The 27,420-nt window shown below is 41.4% G+C and overlaps 1 protein-coding gene across 1 annotated transcript in view; it reads left to right on the forward strand.

The window, feature by feature from the left end:
- The first annotated feature begins 870 nt into the window (after positions 1-870).
- Positions 871-27,420, forward strand: part of ly75 (lymphocyte antigen 75) — a 34,136-nt gene continuing 7,586 nt past the window's right edge. The window contains 29 exon segments of the mRNA XM_041845255.2: positions 871-1,086; positions 2,164-2,312; positions 2,314-2,590; positions 3,847-4,020; positions 4,919-5,080; positions 5,840-5,959; positions 6,679-6,819; positions 8,242-8,433; positions 8,802-8,956; positions 9,208-9,309; positions 9,527-9,615; positions 9,862-10,031; positions 10,221-10,420; positions 10,646-10,788; positions 11,333-11,411; positions 11,502-11,573; positions 11,941-11,967; positions 11,969-12,065; positions 12,330-12,365; positions 12,543-12,712; positions 13,296-13,360; positions 14,984-15,060; positions 20,248-20,384; positions 20,926-21,031; positions 21,209-21,363; positions 25,799-25,928; positions 26,215-26,435; positions 26,744-26,906; positions 27,145-27,309. Coding sequence (XP_041701189.2) covers positions 984-1,086; positions 2,164-2,312; positions 2,314-2,590; positions 3,847-4,020; positions 4,919-5,080; positions 5,840-5,959; positions 6,679-6,819; positions 8,242-8,433; positions 8,802-8,956; positions 9,208-9,309; positions 9,527-9,615; positions 9,862-10,031; positions 10,221-10,420; positions 10,646-10,788; positions 11,333-11,411; positions 11,502-11,573; positions 11,941-11,967; positions 11,969-12,065; positions 12,330-12,365; positions 12,543-12,712; positions 13,296-13,360; positions 14,984-15,060; positions 20,248-20,384; positions 20,926-21,031; positions 21,209-21,363; positions 25,799-25,928; positions 26,215-26,435; positions 26,744-26,906; positions 27,145-27,309 — 3,877 coding nt within the window. The 5' untranslated portion in view covers positions 871-983.

Genomic DNA, 27,420 nt, shown 5'->3' on the forward strand with positions numbered 1-27,420 from the left:
TTGTGTGGAAAGAAATACATGCAAGAGGATATCACCGATGCTTGAAAATGTTTACTGTCTCTTGATATTTTGTATTGATAATGTTCATAACAAATAATATTTGCCTTCGTGTAAATAAAATTAAGCTGTATCCAAGTTGTATCTTAATTGTGTCTTGCTATACAACGTTTGCTTGTAAATGTGTCATCTGCATTGAGATGGTCTGCAGTGCACTGTGGGGGTGATATCCAAATATGGTCTATATCTTGTTAATTCTTACCATGTTTCCTTTGAAATTAGTCATTTGCATTGAGATGCTCTGAGTGGGACTAGGGCAGGGGTGACATCATGTGGATGAGGGAGACTGAGTAGGATGGACTGTTTACTCGTGGGTCTCTCAATACGTCCCAAATGGCATAATATTCCCTATTTAGTACACTACTTTTGAAGAGGGCCCATAGGGCTCTGGTCAAAAGTAGTGCACTACATTGGGAATATGGTACCATTTGGGAGGGATCCTTTGTCTGGAAGTGGCCTCGACTGACTGGCCTGACTGTTGTTGTTGGCTGAGATGGTTGAGATGATTCACTGCATGATGTTTCACTGCTGCTCTTATTTGCTTGTCTTTGAGAGAATTGACAGTGGCTTATGCTAGTTGGAGACGCAACATCAACATACTTTTATTTATTTATCAGTGTATTTTGTCGATGACTCAGCATATGTAATGTGAATTGTGTATTATATTGCAAAATAACATAAATAAAGTTGTCATTTTCAGTTCTCGGACTGGGAGTGGTCTGTGATGCGTTGTCGGCTGTTGGCGAATCACAAGCTCGCAATCTTCCATGGGGAAATGCAGCCTAGGGAAGGGACTTGAAGTTAGGCATAGTCAGCTGAAAGTGAAAGTAGGCTACTGCTACTCTGAAACGCAGAATTGGGTTTGCGCAAACTGTAGGCTACTGGAAACGTATGAATCCGAATAGAGAAGCCGTGGTATTATAATCATGAAGAAAATTCCACTCCAAGCGACAGTTTACCTATGTGTTTTCTTATTCGTTTGGGATAAAACTATTTGTTTTGGAAGTTGCGCATCAACTACATATTCCGGTAAGTAAGGTGCTTTCCATTTTCATTATTAGGCATGCCTGCCCCATAGCTGGCTGTACTCGTTGAAAGATTATCGCGTTTCCTTAGGCTCTACTGCTACTTAGACAGTCCGTGGTAGCCTATTATTGTTTTGAATGGGGGTTAGGTTCAATAATGGGACGTCAAGCCCCTTTGTTCAATTTGAAAAGCAGGAACTAACAAACGTTTGACGTATAATAAACTCGTTTTTTAAACCACATGTGGACTTTGGTTTAATTTAGTTTATGGCCCATCAAATTCCTCATCTGCTTTCAAAATGTGTAATGCCCATTATAAAGTATATCCATCAGAATTAAAATAATGACCTCTTGAAACTCCTCTCGCGCATAAAATGTGCAGCCCTATTGAGTCTGTTGGTACAATGTTGCAAAGTCATTGCTGCAAGGTTGCACGCTGTTGAAGTGATCCAAATGTTGCAGAATGTTGGTATAACTGTAAAAACAGTTTGCATGATCATATCCCCATGGTCAAGTACTGTTCTCTCTCTCTCTCTCGGTTAGCCTCTCTGTAATGAGTGTAGGCCACCTAATTAGACATACACAATGTTGCTGTACCAGCCTATAAATAGCTTGAACTCAGAGATGCAGTCTGTTATGTTTCTGAGTTCAACTGCTATCCTATTATACAGTACACATGATATCATTTATGGTTTTACATTTACGATTACATTATCAGCAATCAGTGTTGGAGACCATAATAAGCACAGGCCCAAAAGACCCCTGGCGTTTCTAGAGATAGTTTTTTGCTTATCTGATTGTTGTTGATTGCCTTGAAATGTAGTCTTGGTCCCCTGCCTCCATGACAAGCTGAACTATTTAGGCAAAGATAACCAGCAGCTAAACTGACATTTAGATGGGACGTTGTAGATATCTACCAAACATTCGAATGAAAAGTGATACCAAATACATTGTAAACATATACAAAATATTGTGTTGAATGAACTTATATCGTTGTAGTGATGTCACTATATTTACTAACACTTTATTATCACTATAATATCACCATATTTACTTGTAATATGTTCATGATCATTTCCAGGTAACGACACCTTCACCATCCAGCATGTGAGCACAGGGAAGTGCCTGGTAGCTATGTCCACGTCTGGGACTGGAGTTTCCAGGATAGCAGGGGCTAAGTCTGGAGGGTTGGGGTTCAACGTGACCCTGGGGGAGTGTGACGGCTCCAGAGGGGTCCCAGTGGAAGTGGGGTTCCAGCCACCGTCTCTTCCACGTGGGCACGTCCCAGTGCTTGGGTCTGGAGGAGAAGACCAAGGCCCTGTCTCTGTTCAGCTGTGGCTCCATGAAGGACACCATGCTGGGGTGGCGCTGCCTGGATGGGGCCGTCTATACATCGTACCAGATGGGCCTCACGGTGACCGAGGGGCTGGTCAGTGCCAAGCGCGACTCCTCAGACGCCTGGAGGAGGGATGGGTCGACCGATAATATCTGCCAGCGGCCGATGCGCAGTGAGTGTGTTCTGTCCTCTGAGCGGCTTATTCTCCTAATGGAATAGAATAGAACAGAATAAACGTAGTTTTGCCCATCTCATGTAGGCCTATCTATGCTTATTTACATGTATAAAACCTCTAGCCACATTTTACAAGAATGCATTTAACTTTGATATACCTATACACTCCCATTGATATCTTTATGAACAACATCCTGTATCACTTGGAGACAATATATTTGGCATGGTCTGTTGTATGCTAATGTGAGGTGCACTGTACAGAGCTCTGCTTGGCAGCCACATGTTTTATCAGTTCCGTTTGGAGTTGAAGGGGAATCCTTCCAACCAGAATTAGCATGGCCTTCCTTGTAACTGTTGTTGTTAACAAGGCCAGTATGGACACACTTACTTTCATTTTCACTTAACTACATCACGCTTGCACAGGGGCATCATTTCAACTAAGTTATTTTTTATTAAGTTTAAGCTCATTTGCTGCATTTCTACACAATTTAACAACTCTTAAAATGCAATTAGGAGAACAGCAAAATCAAGCTTAATTGACTCCAGCCATAATCACCTTGGCTGCTGTAGCTTCAGTCGATAGGGGACTTAACATTCTACAAACACATGTCATACAGCAGTTAGCTGCTACACACTAGCTCTCCACCGGGAATAACAACTCTAGTTTAGTTTCCTGTCAAGTCAAACATCAGTCACTGCAGCCTTCTCTCCCGCGCCGAGGCATCCTAAAACATGCTCTCTACTACCAATAAACAGCCTGCCCCAGAGCTGTCCACATATTTCTAAAGCTAGCCCGCTAATATCGCTAAACTGCATTTGCCTTTTAATTCTGGATTGGAATGATTTTAGTAGCCTATTTTAAATAGTTGGTGTTGAACTAGGGTATGGTGACTGCCATACTGTGCCATACCCAATTGTCACCCCCTGTGCATTACATCAAATACCCTTGACCCTGTTCCATTTGAAATCATATCAATGGCACTGTATGCCAGTTGTTTGCCAGTAGCCTTGTGCTAAATGATACTGTTTCACATTATCTAAGCTCTCTCTCTCTCCATTGAAAGCAGCAGCTTTGGTATTCAATGAATGTGTTCTGTGTACAGTTCCTAAATCCAGTTGAGTTGACAGTCAAACTGTGCGAGGTCATATCTTTAGATGTGTCCAGATTGAATACTAACTCCAATATTCCTAATAAACTAATTTGAAATGGGTGTCATGGGATTAATTCTAATTCTTTCTCTCCTCTACCTATAGTTGTCCACACCACCAATGGGACCTCGACCGGGGAGCCCTGTGTGTTTCCCTTCCACTACAACGGCAGCTGGTACCACGAGTGTCTCCCCGACGACCAATCATCTGAACTTTACTGGTGTTCCACAACCTCTGACTATGACACTGACAAAAAGATGGGATATTGTCTAAAATATGGCACGTTTTCTTATTTTTATTATAGATACAAATCATGATTCTGGAATGAATCTACTATTAGTCTTCTTGTACCGTTTCCCTTCACATATAATGATTACTGGAACTAGTACTAGTAGAGTACTTAAAGGAAAACTGTCTTTTGGTATTTGTTTCATTAGTCTGTTGTTGATTTAATCCCAAAATGTTTTGCATGTCAGCAATCAAGTTTTCATGATATGTAATTTTTAAAATATGAAAAATTATTGCTGACATGCAAAACATTTTTGGATTTGATCAACAACGGACTAATGAAACAAATACCAAAATGTAGTTTTTGGGTGAGTTTTCCTTTAAGTACTCTACTGGTCTGGGTGGAGTTTTCCTTTAAGAGAAGGAAGTAGAAAGATCATTGCATCAAGATTGGGCTCAATTCTATTTCAGTTCCCGTCAGTTGAATTAAGGATGTGGAATTTGTCCATAGGAGTGCAAATAGTTTTACGGAATTGACTGGAATTAAATTAACTTGATCCCAACTACACTCTGAACCTAGTCTCTCAAGTCAGACGCCTTGCTTCCACAATCTTTGAATGCTTCAGTCTGGCTACGCGAGACTGCTCTGAACCCACAAAGTCCTTTGCTCCTTCACTTTGGCATGTTTGATGTGATATTTTCCAGGCTGTGTAGGGGCTACTGACTTAGTTTAAAAAAACATGTATGGAGCTCAGACACTGTTTTTATTTGGCATATGTTCGACGATAATTTTCTCTGAAATATAGAACGATAAATTTGTCTGTTCGGGGCTAGTTGAGAAATGCTTTAGCAATACAAGTACTGCTGGTTACGCATAACCCCCACCCCCCCCACACACACACACGCATCCTACCTCCATGCTGAATCCCATATCTAATCTCTCTTACAGAGGAAGGCTGCAAGGCCCTGTTTGATGGCCCTGAGGGGGGACCCTGTTATGAGTATATATCCCAGGTCGCGGTGACATGGCAGGAAGCACTGGACTCGTGTCGCAGCCAGGGAGCCGACCTGCTCAGCGTGTCCAGCTCAGAGGACCAAGCCTTCCCCATCTGTAAGACTGCCTTCCACTATAGTGGCTATCTATGGACGCATTCAAACAAAACCAACCTCCCAAACATGCATTACAGGAACAGTAAGATTAATCATGTACTGCAAAGATGCAATACTTGGAACTACTTGGCACATACTACTTACTTGGAAGTACTTGGGACTAAAGTACTTGGGACTACAATACTTGGAACTACTTGGCACAAAAATAGTATTGGAGTATTGGAGTTTATAGTGTAGTATTTGTGCCTGTACTTTCAGGATTAGACACACTGGAATGTCCCTCTCCATAGTTTAGAAAGAAAAATACATACATTTTACGTGTCATTGTCAGTTTTCATACTTTCACTTCAGTTTTAGCAGCAGCTGCGGCTTGAGCGCACCAACACACAGGAAAGGAACTTTGTGTTCACTGTAGGATGGTGCACTTTGCAGATCTCATTTGATCACATTGTATTACAGAGAGTGAGATTTATACAAGGAAGCTTTTAGACTAGAGACACTGCACAGCAGACACAACTGTTATTGTTCATAACCATTACCATCCATCATTATTACTCTATTACCATCACAGTTTATAAACCACAGGGAACCTATTTCACTGACTGTTAAGAGGGGAACAAAACATAGCCATTTTTTATTGACTAGTTGCCAATATGACATAGGCTCGCAAGGGCAATAAAAAGGAATATTCTGTCATTTACTTTGTAGCTCGATTTAGCTTGTCTAATCTGGTCTGGTCTCTGTTCTGTGTGGACTGAAGTGGACGTGGCCCATGACAGCAGGCCAGACAGGATGTGGATTGGCCTTCACCAGCTGGACACGTCTCAGGGCTGGCAGTGGTCAGACGGCTCACCCCTCAACAACCTGCGCTGGGACAACGGTGAGGACACGACACAACACACACAGACACACTGCTTTAGCATGGTACTTAGTACAAATGTGGTACAACTTTGTAACAACTATGGTACATATATGGTTATAGCAATGTCACAACTAGGTTACAACTATCTATAGTACAATGATATAGCCATAGCACAAACACTGTATAGTACACACATTGGTTGGTACAGGTATGCCACAGCCATACCACCCTACTGCCTGGTACCCATCTCATTCTCCAGCCTGTGCCACAATACCACCAGGGAAACAAAGAGGCCAGTGTTGTGTTGTGAGCAGGCAAGCAGGGTCATTGTGACTGACTGGACTGGACGCAGCACTGCACAGGGCCAGGCAGTGTGTGTGTGCTTGAGGATTGTTGTGAACGAGCTTGAATAACAAGTCAACCGGCCTGAATGGGCCTCTGTATATAACCATTAGCATGTGGCCTGGTCAAAAGTAGTGCACTGTATAGGGAATAGGCTGCCATTTGGGACACAGATTTGGACTGGACTGCTGTGTCAGAGTGGTGATGACGTCACTGTCCTTACTTAGAGCCCTTTGACCTCTCTGGGTTGTGTTTTTGTTAACCGTCAGTACCAAGGGGTGTACTACAAAGCAGGATCAATGAGTAAGCCTGATAACTTTTGATAAACAAACAGAAATAACTACTGATTTTCTGGTTCCGTAGGAAAGCTAAACTAAGATTGTGTGTTTGTGTAGGGATGCTGAACAATTCGATCCTAAGGGAGTCAGACTGTGGATTGATGAATTCGAAAAACTACTACGAGAGTGAGATCTGCGATAAAAAGCTTCCCTACATCTGCAAGAAAAACGTCAACGTCACCCAGTCAGAAACAACAGGTAGGAGTTGACCAGTTGATCACATTAATAGGGAAGGTCTTACTCGTTTATCCTCCAATTAGATATACTGTATTTATGTCCCCTGCTAAAGGGATTTATGGAACGCTTTTCCAAGGTGCTGAAGCACTTAAAATTTTAAGGCCATCCAAGCTTTGCATCTCAACTACTACAGTGCTATGAAAAAGTATTTGCCCCCTTTCTAATTGTCTCTACTTTTGCATATTTGTGATACTGAATGTTATCAGATCTTCAACCAAAACCTAATATTAGATAAAGGGAACATAAGTGAACAAATAACACAATAATTACATATTTATTTCATAAACAAAGTTATGCAACACCCAATTCCCCTGTGTGAAAAAGTAATTGCCCCCTTACACTCAATAACTGGTTGTGCCACCTTTAGCTGCAATGACCTTTGGTATGATGTTCTTACTGTGGAATGCAGAGTTTGGTTTTCGCCAAGCATTACTGGAACCATGTCGTCCAAAAAGTTATACTTTTGAATCATCTGTCCATAGACGGTTCTTCCAAGAGTCTTGATGATCATCCAGGTGCTTTTTGGCAAACTTGAGTCAACTTTTTGGACGAGATGGGTCCCATTATGCCTGGCGAAAACCAAACACTGCATTCCACAGTAAGAACATCATACCAAAGGTCAAGTATGGTGATGGTAGTGTGATGGTTTGGGGATGCTTTGCTGCCTCAGGACCTGGACGACTTGCCATAATAGAAGGAACCATGAATTCTGCTCTGTATCAGAGAATTCTACAGGAGAATGTCAGACCATCCATCTGTGAGCTGAAGCTGAAGCGCAGCTGGGTCATGCAGCAAGACAATGATCCAAAACACACAATCAAGACTACATGAAAATAGCTAAAAAGCAACAAATTTGAAGTTTTGGAATGGCCTAGTCAAAGTCCAGACCTAATCCCAATTGAGATGTTGTGGCAGGACGTGAAACGAGCAGTTCTGCATGGAAGAGTGGGCCAAAATTCCTCCACAGCGACGTGAGAGACTGATCAACAACTACAGGAAGCATTTGGTTGGAGTCAATGCAGCTAAAGGTGGCACAACTAGTTATTGAGTGTAAAGGGGCAATTACTTTTTCACACAGGGGAATTGGGTGTTGCATAACTTTGTTTATGAAATAAATATGTAATTGTTGTGTTATTTGTTCACTTATGTTCCCTTTATCTAATATTAGGTTTTGGTTGAAGATCTGATAACATTCAGTATCACAAATATGCAAAAGTAGAGACAATTAGAAAGGGGGCAAATACTTTTTCATAGCACTGTATATTTTTGCTCTTCCAAGTGCTCAATTGTTTTATTTACATTGTCAGGCCATCCTTTTAATTCACACAATATTAGTTCTCTCTCTCTCTCTATTCTTTATCTTGTTTTCCTTTGTCTCTGCAGAGCCTTTGGTGTATAAATCCACCATATGTGACGAAGGCTGGGCCCCTTGGAACATGTTCTGTTACAAGCTGGTGAAGGATAAACCAAAGGGGTTTGCTCAGGCCGAGGAGTACTGTAAGGTCATCGGAGGAGGCCTGGCTAGTCTACACAGCCTGGACAGCATGGAGATGATCAGCACTCAGTTCCATGCAGGTACACTACACACTCAGAGAAACCAACCCCAATTATCATGTATGGCATAGTCTTGCCCTGAGGCATGGCTATAGACTTCTAGTGATAGGTAGCAGTCATGACTCAAGGTAAGGCATTCTAGTGCTTACACTAGGCATCTAAAGCATTTTACAGTGGAATACTGTTAGATAACATCGGTTCGGTTGTGCTGTGTGTGGAAGACATGCCATTGGTCAGAGATGCGTACATAGTTGAAATGCTATGTTATCTTCTGTGAGAGGCTTTGGCTGTTTATGTATGTTCGGTCATCAGAATCACTCAATCAATCAATGATCAAGCTGCTGTACAGTAGTTAAATGGAGTGTTATGTTGTGGTGGTCTCCTGTAAGATGGTGTGTTGGACGTGTGGATCGGTCTGATGGGGACAGGGAACCCAGCCATCCTTCTCTGGGCTGATGAGACCCCAGTCTCCTTCACCTACTGGGGCAGGACTCAGCCTGTCCAACCCTCAGGAGACTCTGGCTGCGTCTTCTACTCTGGAAAGGTGTGTGTTGTGCGTGTGTGTTCATTCTTGCTTGGCTACTTTTGGATATGTTGTAACATTAGCTTTGACAGGCTAACAATTTGCTAAGAAATAGACAGCAGGTCCCATTGCTCACTTAATGCATTAACTTGACATTGTACTCATAGCAGACCTTAAATCAACATTTAAATGTTGGGCATTACAACCCCTATAGGAAGTCTATGTACTGTATCTCTAGACCCATGCCTTCATCTCCTTCCTCTGTTGTCCAGTCTCATGGCTGGAGCGTTGGGAGCTGTAACCAGAAGCTGCCTTTCATGTGTCAGAAGAAAGGAGAGGTGAATGAGTCTCCTACGGCAGGATGTCCTAAAGGGGTAAGCATTGTTCCCCAGCCCCAACCTCCTCTTCCCAGGACAAGCTGTACCTTATCGAGTTTGTTGAGCTCTTTTGATTGATTTCATTTGTTTGATTTATTCATTTTGTTTTCATTTCTGAGGACAAACAACAAACGACGTCTAGCTGTAGAGTAACAGTTCAATTATGATTTATTTCATTTATTGGTTTTGTTGACATTTCTTCCCCTTCTTAAAGGACTGGAGGAGACATGGGAACTCGTGCTACAAAGTCATCCCTAAAGACGTGTCGTTCAAGGACAGGTGTGACCTCACCATAAACAACAGGTACAGTCATTCTTCCTTTTAACTCTTTCTTTTCCAGTCACTGGAACGTAAACGCTGTATTTCTGAGAAATTGCCTTGGAAGGGTGCCAAAACCCAACAGCATCCCACATTAACTCTCAACACTCAATGTTGCCGCTCTAATCGTCTTGTTCCCTCTTGTATAGGTGTAAGGTCAAAAGTAGTGCACTATATATAGAATAGGGTGCCATTTGCAGGCTCAATCCTTCTTCAATGTGTTCTCCACAGGTTTGAGCAGGCCTTTCTCAATAGACTCCTTGGAGAAGAGATCAACATAAAGACCCAGTATTTCTGGACTGGTCTCCAGGACATAAAGGCTACAGGGGAGTACCAGTGGGTCACTCAGGAAGGCTCGGGACCCAACGTCACATACACCAACTGGGGCTGGTTTGAACCAGGTTAGTCCAGACTGGGAAGTACCGGTACTCTGTATTTGGGTGAGGGTTAACCCTGTTGGGGTTTCAGTGATGAGAAATGGAGAGAAACACGTGGTGGGTGTGCGTGAGTTACGTGTGTTTACTTGTGTTACATATGTGTGTATGTGAGTTACTTACGTGTGTGTGTGTGTGTGTGTGTGTGTGTTTCAGCCCTAGCAGGGGGTTGTGCAGTGATGTCCACAGCCAAGCCTCTGGGTAAATGGGTGGTAAAGAACTGCACCATGTTTAAAGCTGGCTCCATCTGTAAGAGAGACATTGCCACACCACAGCCCCTAGACCCTGAGCCCGACCCTAACCTCCCCTGTCCTGACGGATGGACATCCAGGCCTGGTATCTCCTACTGCTACAAGGTGTGTGTAGGCCTGTGTGTGTCCTTGAAATGAATGACGCAGATCCAGTTTACTTCACTCTGCAGCATGTGTCCATTCACTGAGCCTTCGTGACCTTGTTGGTTTAAGTTACTGTATCCTTGCACATGAAAGTCTCATGATGACACGATTGCGGTATGTTAGTGTGTTATAACACATTACTGTAGGGTGTTGGTGTGTTTGGTAACAGTGGTAATGCTGTGTCAGGTGTTCCACGAGGAGAGGCTGAGTCGTAAGCGGTCCTGGGAGGAGGCAGAGAGGTTCTGTGAGGCCCTGGGGGCCCATCTACCCAGCTTCAACCACCCAGAGGAGATGAAAGCCCTGCACAATGTTATGAGAGACTCCATCAGGTAGGGGCCCTCGCACACACACACACGCTGCACACAGTACTCCCGCATACACTTGCACGCACACACAGCGATAGCACACAAACTCAAACACAGGAGTCAGACTGGTCTAGCCACCTCAACGAAAGAATGCTAATGATGTTTATAACCACATTCCAACAACAGCAACTTAATGGCTGCTTTATACAGGGCACACATACACACCACACTGCCATATCTCTTATATGTCAGAGCTTACACACTGCTCTAGATCCCACCACTCTAACTGGCACAAACACCCACCACAGTTACCACACACATCTGTGTTTTCAAATTCACACAGGATCATCATCTGTATGCTAAAGTGAGCTGATTCCTGTCAATAGTAAAAAGTATGGTTCACACCAGGACACATCCTGTTCTGCAGGGGGAAGGTGCATTCACTAGCAACAGGATACTTAAGACACTGGTAGATTGTTTAAACACTGCCATTGAGCCGATTTAAAAAATACAAATATATATGTGAGAATTATGTTTGTTAACAGTGTTTGTGTCCTGTCTGTCTCAGTGATGACCGGTTCTTCTGGGTGGGGCTGAACAGGAGAAACCCAGCTGCTGGTTCCTGGGAGTGGAGCGACAACAGGCCTGTGAGTAGAGGGAAAAAAACATCATACCTCTGTGTGTAACTCCCATAGAGATACTATAATGATAATATTTATGTTGTGATTCATCCAAAGGTGTCCATGGCCATTTTCCCCCAAGAGTTCCATGAGGATGATGAGTACAACCGGGGCTGCACAGCCTTTAAGGTGGGTTGGTTCAGATGGTGGAATAAAGCCTTAACACAGCATAACAGCTGCTGGTCATGGGAGATGTCCACATTCTGTGGTCATGTCAGCTTCTTCCTACATCACATGCTCCATTATAGAGCTCCCTCTCCCTACCTGTGAAGTGGCTACGTCTCTTGCACTATCATTACAATCAGTCAGGCATTATCATCAGGTCTAGGAGTTTTACTATCTATAAAGACCACTCCGCCAAGGGTACAGAAACATTTTTGCGATGAATATCTGTCTACAGTTGTAATGTCATATCTCATGTCGATGTTGAAATACCAGTATGTATCATGGCTTGTCGTCTTGAAACAAATGTATCTTTCTCTCTCTCTTTAACCAGACACTGAAAGGAACCTTTAGGAGTTTATTTTGTCTTCCTGATGCATGAATTCCCTCCTCTGCCGTTCTACGCCACCCCCTTCCACTGTGACGCTAGGCTGGAGTGGGTCTGCCAGATCCCCCGCGGTAACCACACACACACACAGGCCATGTGATTGTGAACGTGTCATAGCTCCTCTTTAGTTTCAACTCAAAGGCGTTTCTTGTGTAGTGTCTGCTTGTCCCACGTTGAACTGTTTGGCCAACATAAACAGTCCTCTGTCTATTTTTCCATGAAATCAAAACCTAATTTAGGAATCAGAGTTTTGGGAACTGTTTGGTGACCTTTACACTTTCAATCTTGCATTTTCAAAGTTGAAAATAACTGTTTGTTTGTTCATCTCGAAATAGGCAAAACTCCCAAGAGCCCAAAGTGGTACAATCCTGGTAAGTGGTGTTGACATGTAGGTTTGGTAATATTTCTTGACTTTTTCTGACGAAATTATACACCAATGTATGATAAGCCATCAGTTAAGAAGTATGAGCTGAGTTTTTTTTTTTATATTGAAGGAGTTTTGGGTCCTAAAAATAGGATGGGGGAATAATGGCATTGATCTGTTGCAGGTGGGCACCATGAGACGTCCATATTCATTGATGGTAACGAGTTCTGGTTTGTGACGGAACCAAAGCTGCCATACGAGGAGGCTAGTCTGTACTGCAACAGTAACGGCAGCAAGCTGGCGGCACCACGAAGCTTCAACGCAGCCAGACAGATCCATATGAATCTGCCACAGGTACAGTAGAGTGCAATTACAGTACCGTGGTCAACAAACCATACACCATAACTTTTTGCCAGACTTACTCTACGGTATAAGCCCAGCTAGTATAAGAAACGGTTTAAAGCTGGAATCCATAAAAGTGTAACTTCCAGGTTCGTTTGCAATATTACAACAACAAAGAAATTACTTCAAACAATGAACACTGTTTTTTTTCCCCCACTGACATCATTGCACGCACGATAGAACAGCAGAGTATGTAGAGCGATTTTTATTTTAAACCACGATGCTGGATGTTCCTCTCCTCCGTTTCATCGACAGAACAAAAACAATAACGTACTGGGGGCGAACAGTGGCGCTGTTTGCGCTTATGCAGATGTCAGCTTTAAGGCTAGTATATCAAGCTTGATTGTAATTAATATAGAGCAGCAATGGATAGAAAGAGGGGAGAGAAAGTAGGTGGCCACTGAACTATCCTAATAAAATGAAGACAACATTGATAAAGAGAGAGAGCACTGTGTGTGAGAGAGCAGAAAGGAGTGGCTTTGTTCTGTCCTTGTGTTTATTTATTCATTCATTGATTTGTGACCTGATTGGGCAGATGCCAGCAGGGAAGCAGAGCTGGTGGGCGGATGTAAGAGACGCTGGACACTACTTCCCCATGAGGTGAGTGACACAGTCACGCAGTCACATGACAGGTCACACCTCACCAACCAACAACGACCCCCTGACACGGTCACACATTAACAGCAACACACATTCTTATACACTGGCTCCAAAACATGTCTTGTGATCAAATTTGTGTTGAGTTTAACATGAAAACATGTAACAAAATTCAGTCAGATATAAGTACAGTGCCTTGCAAAAGTATTCATCCCCCTTGGCATTTTTCCTATTTTGTTGCATTACAACCTGTAATTTAAATGGATTTTTATTTGGATTTCATGTAATGGACATACACAAAATAGTCCACATTGGTGAAGTGAAATGAAAAAAAATAACTTGTTTCAAAAAATTCAAAAAAATAAATAACGGAAATGTGGTGCGTGCATATGTATTCACCCCCTTTGCTATAAAGCCCCTAAATAAGATCTGGTGCAACCAATTACCTTCAGAAGTCACATAATTAGTTAAATAAAGTCCATATTTCCGCAACTTTGAACATCCCACGGAGCACCATTAAATCCATTATTTAAAAAATGGAAAGAATATGGCACCACAACAAACCTGCTAAGAGAGGGCCGCCCACCAAAACTCACGGACCAGGCAAGCAGGGCATTAATCAGAGAGGCAACAAAGAGACCAAAGATAACCCTGAAGGAGCTACAAAGCTCCACAGCGGAGATTGGAGTATCTGTCCATAGGACCACTTTAAGTCGTATACTCCACAGAACTGGGCTTTACGGAAGAGTGGCCAGAAAAAAGCCATTGCTTAAAGAAAAAAATAAGCAAACACGTTTGGTGTTTGCCAAAAGACATGTGGGAGACTCCCCAAACATATGGAAGAATGTACTCTGGTCAGATGAGACTAAAATTGAGCTTTTTGGCCATCAAGGAAAACGCGATGTCTGGCGCAAACCCATCACCTCTCATCACCCCGAGAACACCATCCCCACAGTGAAGCATGGTGGTGGCAGCATCATGCTGTGGGGATGTTTTTCATCGGCAGGGACTGGGAAACTGGTCAGAATTGAAGGAATGATGGATGGCGCTAAATACAGGGAAATTCTTGAGGGAAACCTGTTTCAGTCTTGATTTGAGACTGGGATGGAGGTTCACCTTCCAGCAGGACAATGACCCTAAGCATACTGCTAAAGCAAGACTTGAGTGGTTTAAGGGGAAACATTTAAATGTCTTGGAATGGCCTAGTCAAAGCTCAGACCTCAATCCAATTGAGAATCTGTGGTATGGCTTAAAGATTGCTGTACACCAGCGGAACCCATCCAACTGGGGCAGTTTTGCCTTGAAGAATGGGCAAAAATCCCAGTGGCTAGATTTGCCAAGCTTATAGAGACATACCCCAAGAGACTTGCAGCTGTAATTGCTGCAAAAGGTGGCTCTACAAAGTATTGACTTTGGTGGGGGTGAATAGTTATGCACGCTCAAGTTTTCAGTTTTTTTGTCTTATTTCTTGTTTGTTTCACAAGAAAAAATATTTTGCATCTTCAAAGTGGTGGCAACAAAATAGGAAAAATGCCAAGGGGGGTGAATACTTTCGCAAGTCACTGTAATGTTATTGTGTGTATTGGTTAGAATAAGAGTGAATTACTTTTTACTCCTGTCTTCTAGGATCCCCCATATGCGATACTACCATGCTGAGTTCCTGGGCAGGTGTACAACCATCAGTGACGTGAACTTCTTCCCAGGTGAATGAAAACGTAACTACAGTACAAAGAGTAGTTGTAATCAAGTTGGTTACTTTAGATCATGTAGAAAGGATTATAATGTAGGCTGTTGGTTACTTTAGATCATGTAGAAAGGATTATAATGTAGGCTGTTGGTTACTTTAGATCATGTAGAAAGGATTATAATGTAGGCTGTTGGTTACTTTAGATCATGTAGAAAGGATTATAATGTAGGCTGTTGGTTACTTTAGATCATGTAGAAAGGATTATAATGTAGGCTGTTGGTTACTTTAGATCATGTAGAAAGGATTATAATGTAGGCTGTTGGTTACTTTAGATCATGTAGAAAGGATTATAATGTAGGCTGTTGGTTACTTTAGATCATGTAGAAAGGATTATAATGTAGGCTGTTGGTTACTTTAGATAATGTAGAAAGGATTATAATGTAGGCTGTTGGTTACTTTAGATCATGTAGAAAGGATTATAATGTAGGCTGTTGGTTACTTTAGATCATGTAGAAAGGATTATAATGTAGGCTGTTGGTTACTTTAGATCATGTAGAAAGGATTATAATGTAGGCTGTTGGTTACTTTAGATCATGTAGAAAGGATTATAATGTAGGCTGTTGGTTACTTTAGATAATGTAGAAAGGATTATAATGTAGGCTGTTGGTTACTTTAGATCATGTAGAAAGGATTATAATGTAGGCTGTTGGTTACTTTAGATCATGTAGAAAGGATTATAATGTAGGCTGTTGGTTACTTTAGATCATGTAGAAAGGATTATAATGTAGGCTGTTGGTTACTTTAGATCATGTAGAAAGGATTATAATGTAGGCTGTTGGTTACTTTAGATCATGTAGAAAGGATTATAATGTAGGCTGTTAGTTACTTTAGATCATGTAGAAAGGATTATAATGTAGGCTGTTGGTTACTTTAGATCATGTAGAAAGGATTATAATGTAGGCTGTTGGTTACTTTAGATCATGTAGAAAGGATTATAATGTAGGCTGTTGGTTACTTTGACACTTCCCACTGGTCACACACTGGTTGAATCAACATTGTTCAGCGTAATTTGTCAACGTATTGTGACGTGGAATCAAGGTGGAAAATACATTAGATTTGAAAAAAGTAATCAACCAGTACTGTTTTAATCTGATTTCAAACAGTTTTGTAAACATTGAAATTAGGGGAAAACTTCCACTTAAATACATTGACTTAACCTGACAATGTAATTTTAAGACATGCTAACCTCTCACCATTACAATGACAGGGGAGGTTTGCATTTGGGGGGGGGGGGGTATGATACTTGTGCGTCTAACTTTCTCACTCATCATTATTCATGATTAATTTAGGATTATCCGTAATCATGGTAGCAACCACATTAATGTAGAAGTGTTTAGAAACATATTATATTCTTATTTACAATACAAGTGACTCCAAAATGACACAATACAATATTTATCATTCATTTTTATTGGGCACAAAATAATCTGACACAAATCCAAAACAAACAGTAAATGCATTCAACCAATTTGTAGAGTCACAAGCTTGATCTATTCATTACATGCTATGAATATGGGACCAAATACTTAACTTTTTACTACTTTAATACACATACAGTGGGGAGAACAAGTATTTGATACACTGCCGATTTTGCAGGTTTTCCTACTTCCAAAGCATGTAGAGGTCTGTAATTTTTATCATAGGTACACTTCAACTGTGAGAGACAGAATCAAAAACAAAAATCCAGAAAATCACATTGTATGATTTTTAAGTAATTAATTATAATTTTATTGCATGACATAAGTATTTGATCACCTACCAACCAGTAAGAATTCCGGCTCTCACAGACATGTTAGTTTTTCTTCAAGAAGCCCTCCTGTTCTCCACTCATTACCTGTATTAACTGCACCTGTTTGAACTCGTTACCTGTATAAAAGACACCTGTCCACACACTCAATCAAACAGACTCCAACCTCTCCACAATGGCCAAGACCAGAGAGCTGGGTAAGGACATCAGGGATAAAATTGTAGACCTGCACAAGGCTGGGATGGGCTACAGGACAATAGGCAAGCAGCTTGGTGAGAAGGCAACAACTGTTGGCGCAATTATTAGAAAATGGAAGAAGTTCAAATCAATCACCCTCGGTCTGGGGCTCCATGCAAGATCTCACCTCGTGGGGCATCAATGATCATGAGGAAGGTGAAGGATCAGCCCAGAACTACACGGCAGGACCTGGTCAATGACCTGAAGAGAGCTGGGACCACAGTCTCAAAGAAAACCATTAGTAACAAACTACGCCGTCATGGATTAAAATCCTGCAGCGCACGCAAGGTCCCCCTGCTCAAGCCAGCGCATGTCCAGGCCCGTCTGAAGTTTGCCAATGACGATCTGGATGATCCAGAGGAGGAATGGGAGAAGGTCATGTGGTCTGATGAGACAAAAATAGAGCTTTTTGGTCAAAACTCCACTCGCCGTGTTTGGAGGAAGAAGAAGGATGAGTACAACCCCAAGAACACCATCCCAACCGTGAAGCATGGAGCAAACACACAGCCAGGGCAACTAAGGAGTGGCTCCGTAAGAAGCATCTCAAGGTCCTGGAGTGGCCTAGCCAGTCTCCAGACCTGAACCCAATAGAAAATCTTTGGAGGGAGCTGAAAGTCCGTATTGCCCAGCAACAGCCCCGAAACCTGAAGGATCTGGAGAAGGTCTGTATGGAGGAGTGGGCCAAAATCCCTGCTGCAGTGTGTGCAAACCTGGTCAAGACATACAGGAAACGTATGATCTCTGTAATTGCAAACAAAGGTTTCTGTACCAAATATTAAGTTCTGCTTTTCTGATGTATCAAATACTTATGTCATGCAATAAAATGCAAATTAATTACTTAAAAATCATACAATGTGATTTTCTGGATTTTTTGATCACAGGTACACTCCGTCTCTCACGGTTGAAGTGTACCTGTGATCAAAATTACAGACCTCTACATGCTTTGTAAGTAGGAAAACCTGCAAAATCGGCAGTATATCAAATACTTGTTCTCCCCACTGTAAGTGAATTTGTCTCAATACTTTTGGGCCCCTAAAATGGGGGGGACTATCTAAAAGGTTCACCCGATATGGATGAAAATACCCTCAAATTAAAGCTGACAGTCTGACTTTAACCTCATAGTCATTGTATCATTTCAAATCCAAAGTGCTGGAGTACAGAGCCAAAACAACAAAACATTTGTCAGTGTCCCAATACTTTTGGAGCTCACTGTATGTCATTCATTATATACAATAGGCCCTGTATACTATCCCAGTAGAAGATCTACTTCAAGTGTTGATATTTGGTTGCGTTCTCAATTCAATATCCAGTTTGTCTACAAATTAATGATTGATATGTTGGATTATTTTATTCACCAAAAATCTAACATAAGAATAGCACTAAATCAAACTTCAAATAAAGTTTGATTTGATTTAGTCCCATTCTTGAACTTAGATTTTTGGTTGAGATGGAGATGTGAATCCAACATATTAACTTGTAGATTTAATTTGCAATCAACCAACCATCCTTCATATACAAGAAAATATCGAATGGTAAAAGTCATGAATATCATGAATTTGGCATCGTATTTATAGAGCTAATGGTAACTGCTTCTAAACTTCTAAATGTGTTGTGTTTCCAAAGCTAAGCAGGGTACATAGAGGTAGGCATCTGGATTGTAGACTCGTTCTCACTGAAGTGCATTACCCCTCATATACCAGTAGGAGTCACTGTCCAGGCAGAAATTGGTGGACTATGGCTTCACATTTTATTTCAATATACCTCTTTATTTAGGTTGATATTGAAACAATGGTGTTGATTCAAACATACAATTTTACTATAAACATTGAAAGAAGGTCAAATAAATGATGTCTAATCAAATCTAAAATTCAACAATTTCAACCACCCAATTATATTGAATATAGGAATTTCAATGTATACGTCAATTTACTTCTGATGATTATGTCAATTAGATTGATGTAACAACCTGTTTGTCAGGTTAAGTAAATGTATTTATACTGAACAAAAATACAAACACAACATACAACAATTTTAAAGATTTGACTGAGTTACAGTTCATATTGAAATCAGTCAATTGAAATAAATTCATTAGGCCCTAATCTATGGATTTCACATGTCTGGGAATACAAGTATGCAACTGTTGGTCACAGATACCTTTAAAAAAAAGTCAGTATCTGGTGTGACCACCATTTGCCTCATGCAGCGCGACACATCTCCTTCGCATAGAGTTGATCAGGCTGTTGTATGTGGCCTGTGGAATGTTTCCCACTCCTCTTCAATGGCTGTGCGAAGTTGCTGGATATTATCGGGAACTGGAACACGCTGTTGTACACGTCGACCCAGAGCATCCCAAACATGCTCAATGGGTGACATGTCTGGTGAGTATGCAGGCCATGGAGGAACTGGGACATTATAAGCTTCCAGATCCTTGCGACATGGGGCAGTGCATTATCATGAGCCTCAGGATCTTGTCACGGTATCTCTGTGCATTCAAATTGCTATCGATAAAATGCAATTGTGTTCGTTGTCCGTAGCTTATTCCTGCCCATACCATAACCCCAACGCCACCATGGGGCACTCTGTTCACAACACTGACATCAGCAAACACTGACACCGCTCGCCCACACAACGCCATACACATGGTCTGCGGTTATGAGGCCTGTTGGACGTACTGCTAAATTCTATAAAACGACGTTGGAGGCGGCTTATGGTAGAGAAATTAAACTTCAATTCTCTGGCAACAGCTCTAGTGGACATTCCTGCAGTCAGCATGCCTATTGCACACCCCCTTAACTTGAGACATCTGTGGCATTGTGTTGTGTGATAAAACTGCACATTTTAGAGTGTGTTTTATTGTCCCCAATATTTTATTTCTGCTCATGAAACATGGGACAACCACTGTTGCATTTATATTTTGCGTTTATATTTTTGTTCAGTGTAAGTTGAAGTTTTACCCTCATTTCAATGCTTACAATGCTGGTTGAAATTAGATGAAAATAGTACTGGTTGATTACTATTTTAAAATCCAATATGTTGACAAATTACATTGAAACAATGTTGATTCAACCAATGTGTGCCCAGTGGGTTGTTACCTTTTAATGGTTCAAATGTGACCGGTCACACACACTCACTCACTCACACGCACTCCTGCCCCTCCAGAGTACGAGTACAGCTGTGAGCTGCAGCTGCCATTCGTGTGTGAGAGACACAACACCACGGCTATAGAGACCCACCCTGGAGAGCCTCACCCCAATGGTCTGCCCTGTGAGAGCGGCTATTTACGCTTCAGGGATAAGGTCAGTCTGTCGTACACACACACACACACACACACACACACACACACACACACACACTGGAGCCTGGTGTCACTGGACGGTCATATAGGAACGGCTGGAATGGAACGGTATGAAACATATGGAAACCAGTTGTGATACTGTTTAATTCGTTCCATTCCAGCCATAACAATGAGCCCATCCTCTGATTTAGTCTACATACAGGTACATTCTGTGTAGTGATTTATTTAAGCAATAAGGCCCGAGGGGGTGTGGTATATGGCCAGTATACCACGACTAAGGGCTGTTCTTACGCACAACGCAACGCAGAGTGCCTGGATACAGCCCTTAGCCGTGGTATATTGGCCATATACCACAAACCCCCGAGGTGCCTTATTGCTATTATAAACTGGTTACCAAGTTAATTAGAGCAGTTAAAGTAATTGTTTCGTCATACCCGTTGTTTACGGTCTGATATACCACGGCTGTCAGCCAATCAGCATTCAGGGCTCAAACCACCCAGTTTATAATAATTGTTATTGAATGTTGTCGTTGCCTTTTCCAGTGCTATGTGGTGATCAGGCCTCTGTACGTTACTTTTCAACACGCCAACGAGCAGTGTCAGTCGATGAAAGGAACTCTACTCACTATCACAGACCAAGTTGAACAGGGTGAGTAGTAAACCTTCTAGTGGATCTCTTTTACCTATGTCTTTTTATTCATCATGCTTGTCAATAGACAACCTTCCATTCTCCTAGACATGAGATGACCAATGATTGATGTCCCTTCAATGTCAGTCTTAACCAGCGGTTGTTGACTAGTTGCGCCTATCTGTTTGTTGTGTTCAGACTTTGTGACCTCCCTGTTGCCGGAGCAGCCACAGAAGACATGGATTGGCCTGAAGCTCAAACAGCGGGACCCAGAGTGGGTGGATGACTCCCCGGTCTCCTACCTCAACTTTAACCCCCTGCTTCACGGCCTACTCAGGCCCATGCTCGTCAATGTGAGTTCCCACTCACTTCACTTCTCAATTGTATTCAGTGTGGCAACAGGGATCAATGAGCTATGAGTAGAGTTGAGTTAAAACATACAATTCCATCAAACCGCAGGTAGCATGTACAGTAAACATACCTCTTTTCACATTCAACTGAAATCATAGAATAGTCTTACTGTAAAAATACCAGTTACACTCCCCTCATAGGCAGTTGGTCAGAATCAGGGGTGTAAGTAAGCCGGAATAGTGGGGTACCCCATACCGGTAAAACATGAGCCTATCACAATAATTAAAACAGATTTTAAGAACTGTAGGCACTTTATTTGTTTTTAGGGGGTAGATCAGCTTTAATATTTCAAATAGATTGTAACTTCCATCAATGTAATCGTCTGCATCATTTCCAATCCCCCAAATATATTTTTTGTAAATATATACAGTACCAGTCAAAAGTTTGGACACACCTACTCATTCAAGGGTTTTTCTTAATTTTTTTACTATTTTCTACATTTTAGAATAATAATATGATTAGATTCTTCAAAGTAGCCACCCTTTGCCTTGATGAAAGCTTTGCACACTCTTGGCATTCTCTCAACCAGTTTCATCTGGAATGCTTTTCTAACATTCTTTAAGGAGTTCCCACATATGCTGAGCACTTGTTGGCTGCTTTTCCTTCACTCTGCGGTCCAACTCATCCGAAACCATCTCAATTGGGTTGAGGTCGGGGGATTGTGGAGGCCAGGTCATCTGATGCAGCACTCCATCACTCTCCTTCTTGGTCAAATAGCCCTTACACAGCCTGGAGGTGTGTTGGGTCATTGTCCTGTTGAAAAACAAATGATAGTCCCACTAAGCGCAAACCAGATGGGATGGCATATCGCTGCAGAATGCTGTGGTAGCCATGCTGGTTAAGTGTGCCTTGAATTTGAAATAAATCACATACAGTGTCACCAGCAAAGCACCCCCACACCATCACACCTCCATGGTGGGAACCACACATGCGGAGATCATCCGTTCACCTACTCTGCGTCTCACAAAGACACTGCGGTTGGAACCAAAAATCTCAAATTTGGACTCATCAGACCAAAGGACAGATTTCCATCGGTCTAATGTCCATTGCTCGTGTTTCTTGGCCCAAGCAAGTCTCTTTTTCATATTGGTGTCCTTTAGTAGTGGTTTCTTTGCAGCAATTCGACCATGAAGGCCTGATTCACGCAGTCTCCTCTGAACAGTTGATGTTGAGATGTGTCTGTTACTTGAACTCTGTGAATTATTTATTTGGGCTGCAATTTCTGAGGCTGGTAACTCTAATTAACTTATCCTCTGCAGCAGAGGTAACGCTGGGTCTTTCCTGTGGCGGTCCTCATGAGAGCCAGTTTCATCATAGCGCTTGATGGTTTTTGCGACTGCACTTGAAGAAACTTTCAAAGTTCTTGAAATGTTCTTTATTGACTGACCTTCATGTCTTAAAGTAATGATGGACTGTTGTTTCTCTTTGCTTATTTGAGCTGTTCTTGCCATAATATGGACTTGGTCTTTTACCAAATAGGGCTATCTTCTGTATACCCCCCTACCTTGTCACAACACAACTGATTGGCTCAAACGCATTAAGAAGGAAAGAAATTCCACAAATTAACTTTTAAAAAGGCACAGCTGTTAATTGAAATGCATTCCAGGTGACTACCTTATGAAGCTGGTTGAGAGAATGTATCCCCCATATCAATAACATTCTATTGGAAGCAAGAATTTTGTATAATAATTTAAATTGAAAAATGATATGTTTTGAATCCGGCGTCGTTTTGCGTATCAGTTCATAAACACTATGCTATGGAATCGGTACGTCAAAAACCTCTTCCCAACTATTTTGCAATCTATATGGGACGGCTGTCAATCCTTTGATCCTTAAATGAAACTGGTATACTTTTTTATTTATCACAATTTTCTTTAACCAATTATGTTCTTTAATGCAGGGCCAACAGACAAGTTCCTTACTTTTTCCCCCTTCCACTTTCCTCTTCCATTTTTTGCGGTAATGCTGCAATTATTTGGTTGTAATTTTGGGTAGAGCAGACATTTCCATATGTTTTTGTTAGCTGCATGTGCGACATAACTCCACCAGTCCTATCTATGATATCATGGTAGAGCATGGCGCTTGCAACGCCAGGGTTGTGGGTTCGTTTAACACGGGGGGGGCAGTATGAAAATGTATGCACTCACTAACTGTAAGTCGCTCTGGATAAGAGCGTCTGCTAAAATGACTAAAAATAAAAAATAAGATTATACCTTTTTTATAAATTTTTTCAAAAAAGTATGTTTTTTTATCAATTAGTATATTTGAGTTTAGCCACAATATTTGTTGCATTATTTGTTCTGTCGTTTCTGGAGGATTAAATTGAAATTGCAACCAACTTTCTATGGCTTGTTTTAGAAATATTGATATTTGGGAGATAATTTCCTTTTCAAATTACTGAAAGTGAGAGGTTGTAATCTGAATAAAGGGAAAAAGGCCATTCTTGAACATGGGGTGAGACAATCTTACTAATTTGCTAGAGAACCAGTTCGGATTTAAGTATAACTTTTGTATGACTGAAGCTTTTAGTGATAGGTCTAATGCTTTAATATTTAATCATTTCTGTCCTCCGAATTCATATTAATTATATAAATAGGCCCGTTTAATTTTGTCTGGCTTGCCGTTCCAAATAAAATGGTATATTTTTTTCTCATATAATTTAAAAAACTGTTCGCTAGGCGTAGGCAAGACCATAAGCAAATAGGTAAACTGGGATAATACTAAAGAGTTAATCAGGGTGATTTTTCCACAAATAGACAGGTATTCACCTTTCCATGGTAGCAATATCTTATCTATTTTTGCTAACATTCTATTAAAATGTATTGGAGTGTTATCATTTCTTTCTTTCGGGATAGTATACCGAGTATGTCCACATTAATGTAAAAGTTGTATTTTTTAGTGATCCAATACGTAATATAGTATACTTATCATAATTTGGTTTTAATCCAGAGAGGTTAGAATAATTATCTAGATCCTCTATGAGGCTGTGGAGGGATCCAAATTGTAGATTTAAAAGAAAACATGAATCATCAGTGTACAATGACACCTTTGTTTTTAAGCCCTGGATTTCTAACCCCTTAATATTATTGTTGGATCTGATTTTAACAGCTAACATTTCGATTGCAATAATAAATAGATATGCTGATAGTGGACAACTTTGTTTTACTCTTCTTGACAGTTTAAAATTTTCGGAGAAGTAGCCATTATTTACTATTTTACACATAGGGTTACCATACAAACTTTAACCCATTTTATGAGAGATTCTCCAAAATTGAAATATTCCAGACATTTATATATAAACTCAAGTCGTACTTTATCAAAGGCCTTTTCAAAGTCAGCTATGAATACCAGGCCTGGTTTGCCAGATTTGTTATTTTTGCTGCAAAATTTGCGAATAGACTTGAAAACTTGTGGAATACGCTTCAAAATGCGGTGTGGTTCGATGATAACACTGACATTTTGCCATGGCAGAGATGAGGCCGAGACCGAGAAACGCGTGGACAGCAGTGTACGCATCAATTCAGATTAGAAGACTGTTGTAGGCCTAATGAATGACAATCACAGAATGCCGTTCATAACACTTTTTGGTGTTTTGTAAGTGGTCTCTTTGCATTTATCAAATGGCATTTTATGGATGCCGGAATTTAAGTAGCCCAATAGTTGGAATAGTAACTGAAGTCTGGAAAATGACGGTAGGCCTCTCATGTAGCCTATTATAATATTAACTCCTTCAGAATTAAGTGTTCCTCACAGTAAAATGATGGGAACAGGAGTGGAGAAATATGAGAAACCTGTTGTGTAGCCTAAACGTGCAATTTCTTTCAGCGACATAAAAGCTGACAGTATTTCATTTTCAACCACATAAAATATGCATCCAAGATTAACTAAAATACTATCAGAAACATGTTGGATCGTTTTCACAGCTTTTCATTTCCTGAAAACTGGTCAAACTGAGCAAAAATCAAAGAGAAAACTTTACTGATGTCAACTAGACTGTTGATTATGCATTGATCATTCTATCGATTTATGACATTATTCTGCTGGGAAAGGCTTTATTTAGTATTCTAAACAATCATCAAGTAATGACAGAAGAGAAGCTGCATGTATCAAATTATAGACAAGTTGACTAACAAATAGCCTACCAAATGTAAAAAATTATAAGCAGAAAGATATCTACTTGAGGCATAATCTTAACCACTGGTGTGTGCAGGTAGTCTTTTTAAACAAATGATGGGACTGCATAAACATTACTATGATGGACTATACTAAATACCAGTCTCTAACGACGTTCCACATCTGTTTCAAAGTTCAAGGTCATCATAACCTATAACTAACTCTCTGTGTCCCTGTTGTTGTTGTTGTTGTGTCTGTCTGCAGCTCCATGACCCAGAGAGCATGGAGCTGTGTGTTTTCATGTTCAACGACCCCAGCTCTGCTATGATGGGCTCCTGGGACTACACCTCCTGCTCTGACCAGCAGCATGTGGCCATCTGCCAGCACTACGCAGGTACACCACCGCCACCTGGCAGCAGAGGGCACCAAACACAACTCATTATCTGTGCTTATCTGTCAGTGTTCACGAAAGAATGGATCTGTGTGGACTCCAGACTGCCAGAAGGCTTCTGATAGAAAGACTTGATATTAAGTGTATTTTTTATACGGATATTCAGTGTATGAAGTAGACTGATATTATTGATACTTGTTACTTGATATTGCTACTGTTTTGAGGAGTAGAAATTGAGCATATCAAATAACCCTCGTCTAACCCCTTTAAATCCCTCTCATGTTCTCAGATAAGCCAGAGGAGCCCCTGTTCCAGTTGGAGCAGTTCCAAGCCAACAACCACACCTTTCAGCTGGTTCAGAAGAACATGACGTGGTTCGAGGCTCTGGAAGAGTGCAGGAACCAGAACATGGACCTGGCCAGCGTAGCCGACACCCTACAGCAGTCGGTCCTCACCGTGCACGTCACTCGCGCACGCAGCCCCATGTGGATCGGGCTCTTCAGCGAAGACGTAAGTGGCCATAGCTCTTCACCCAAACCCGTTGGTGTTCGCAGATCTAAAAGAAAGTGATGGGATTAAGGCAACATGGCAAAGCAAACAACCCATAGCCCATTGGAAGGCTAGGTGGAGCCATCACCATGTAGAATAGGTCACACCTATCCTGTTCCTTCAGATCTGCAAACACTGAAGGATAGTGGCTGATTCATAATGACGATTTCACAGATGCTACAGTAGAGTTATGTTTGTTCTTAATTGACTTGCTTGGTTAAATACAGGTTAAATAAATAAGGAACTCACTCAGCATTTTGTATTGTCAGGATGGTGTCCACTACCGCTGGACAGACCACAGTCACACAGTGTTTAGTCGCTGGTCCTCAGAGCCCACCGTTGGACGCTGTGTCTTCCTGGACACGGAAGGCTTCTGGAAGGCTACAGAGTGTGAGGAACAGTTGGCAGGGGCTATCTGCCATGTTCCACACGGTAAGACAACAATACAGTGGCTCAGTTGGTAAGAGCTGGGGTCTTGTAATGTAATGGTCATGGGTTCAATTCTCGCAAGGATCACATACCAAAAGTGTATGCACTTTGGATACAGTTTTCTTTTAAGTGGCATAAGAAAACAATACAGGATGAAAATCAACCAAGCACTCTCCTCAGACAGCAACTGTGTATTTTGGCAGAATTTTCTTTTTTAAATGAATGTTTTCAATGTTTCCAGAAGAGACTATTACCACCCCTGAGGACATCGCTGTGAAATGTCCTCACAAGAGCAGCGGGCCAAACTGGATCCCCTTCAAGAACAACTGCTACACCTTCCAACTGGTATCGTCCAGATGGGATGAGTTTGACAAGGGCCAGATACATCAGACATGCAAGAAACTGGGTAAGGAGCAAGGACACCGTCTGGCACAAACATCAGTCAGGAACCATTTGTATTGTGAAGACCTCCATAAACAAGATACATATTAGAAACATCTCTTATAGTCTCAATTAG

The sequence above is a fragment of the Coregonus clupeaformis genome, unplaced genomic scaffold (genome assembly GCF_020615455.1).
Source record: "Coregonus clupeaformis isolate EN_2021a unplaced genomic scaffold, ASM2061545v1 scaf0973, whole genome shotgun sequence".
Classification (NCBI taxonomy): domain Eukaryota; kingdom Metazoa; phylum Chordata; class Actinopteri; order Salmoniformes; family Salmonidae; genus Coregonus; species Coregonus clupeaformis.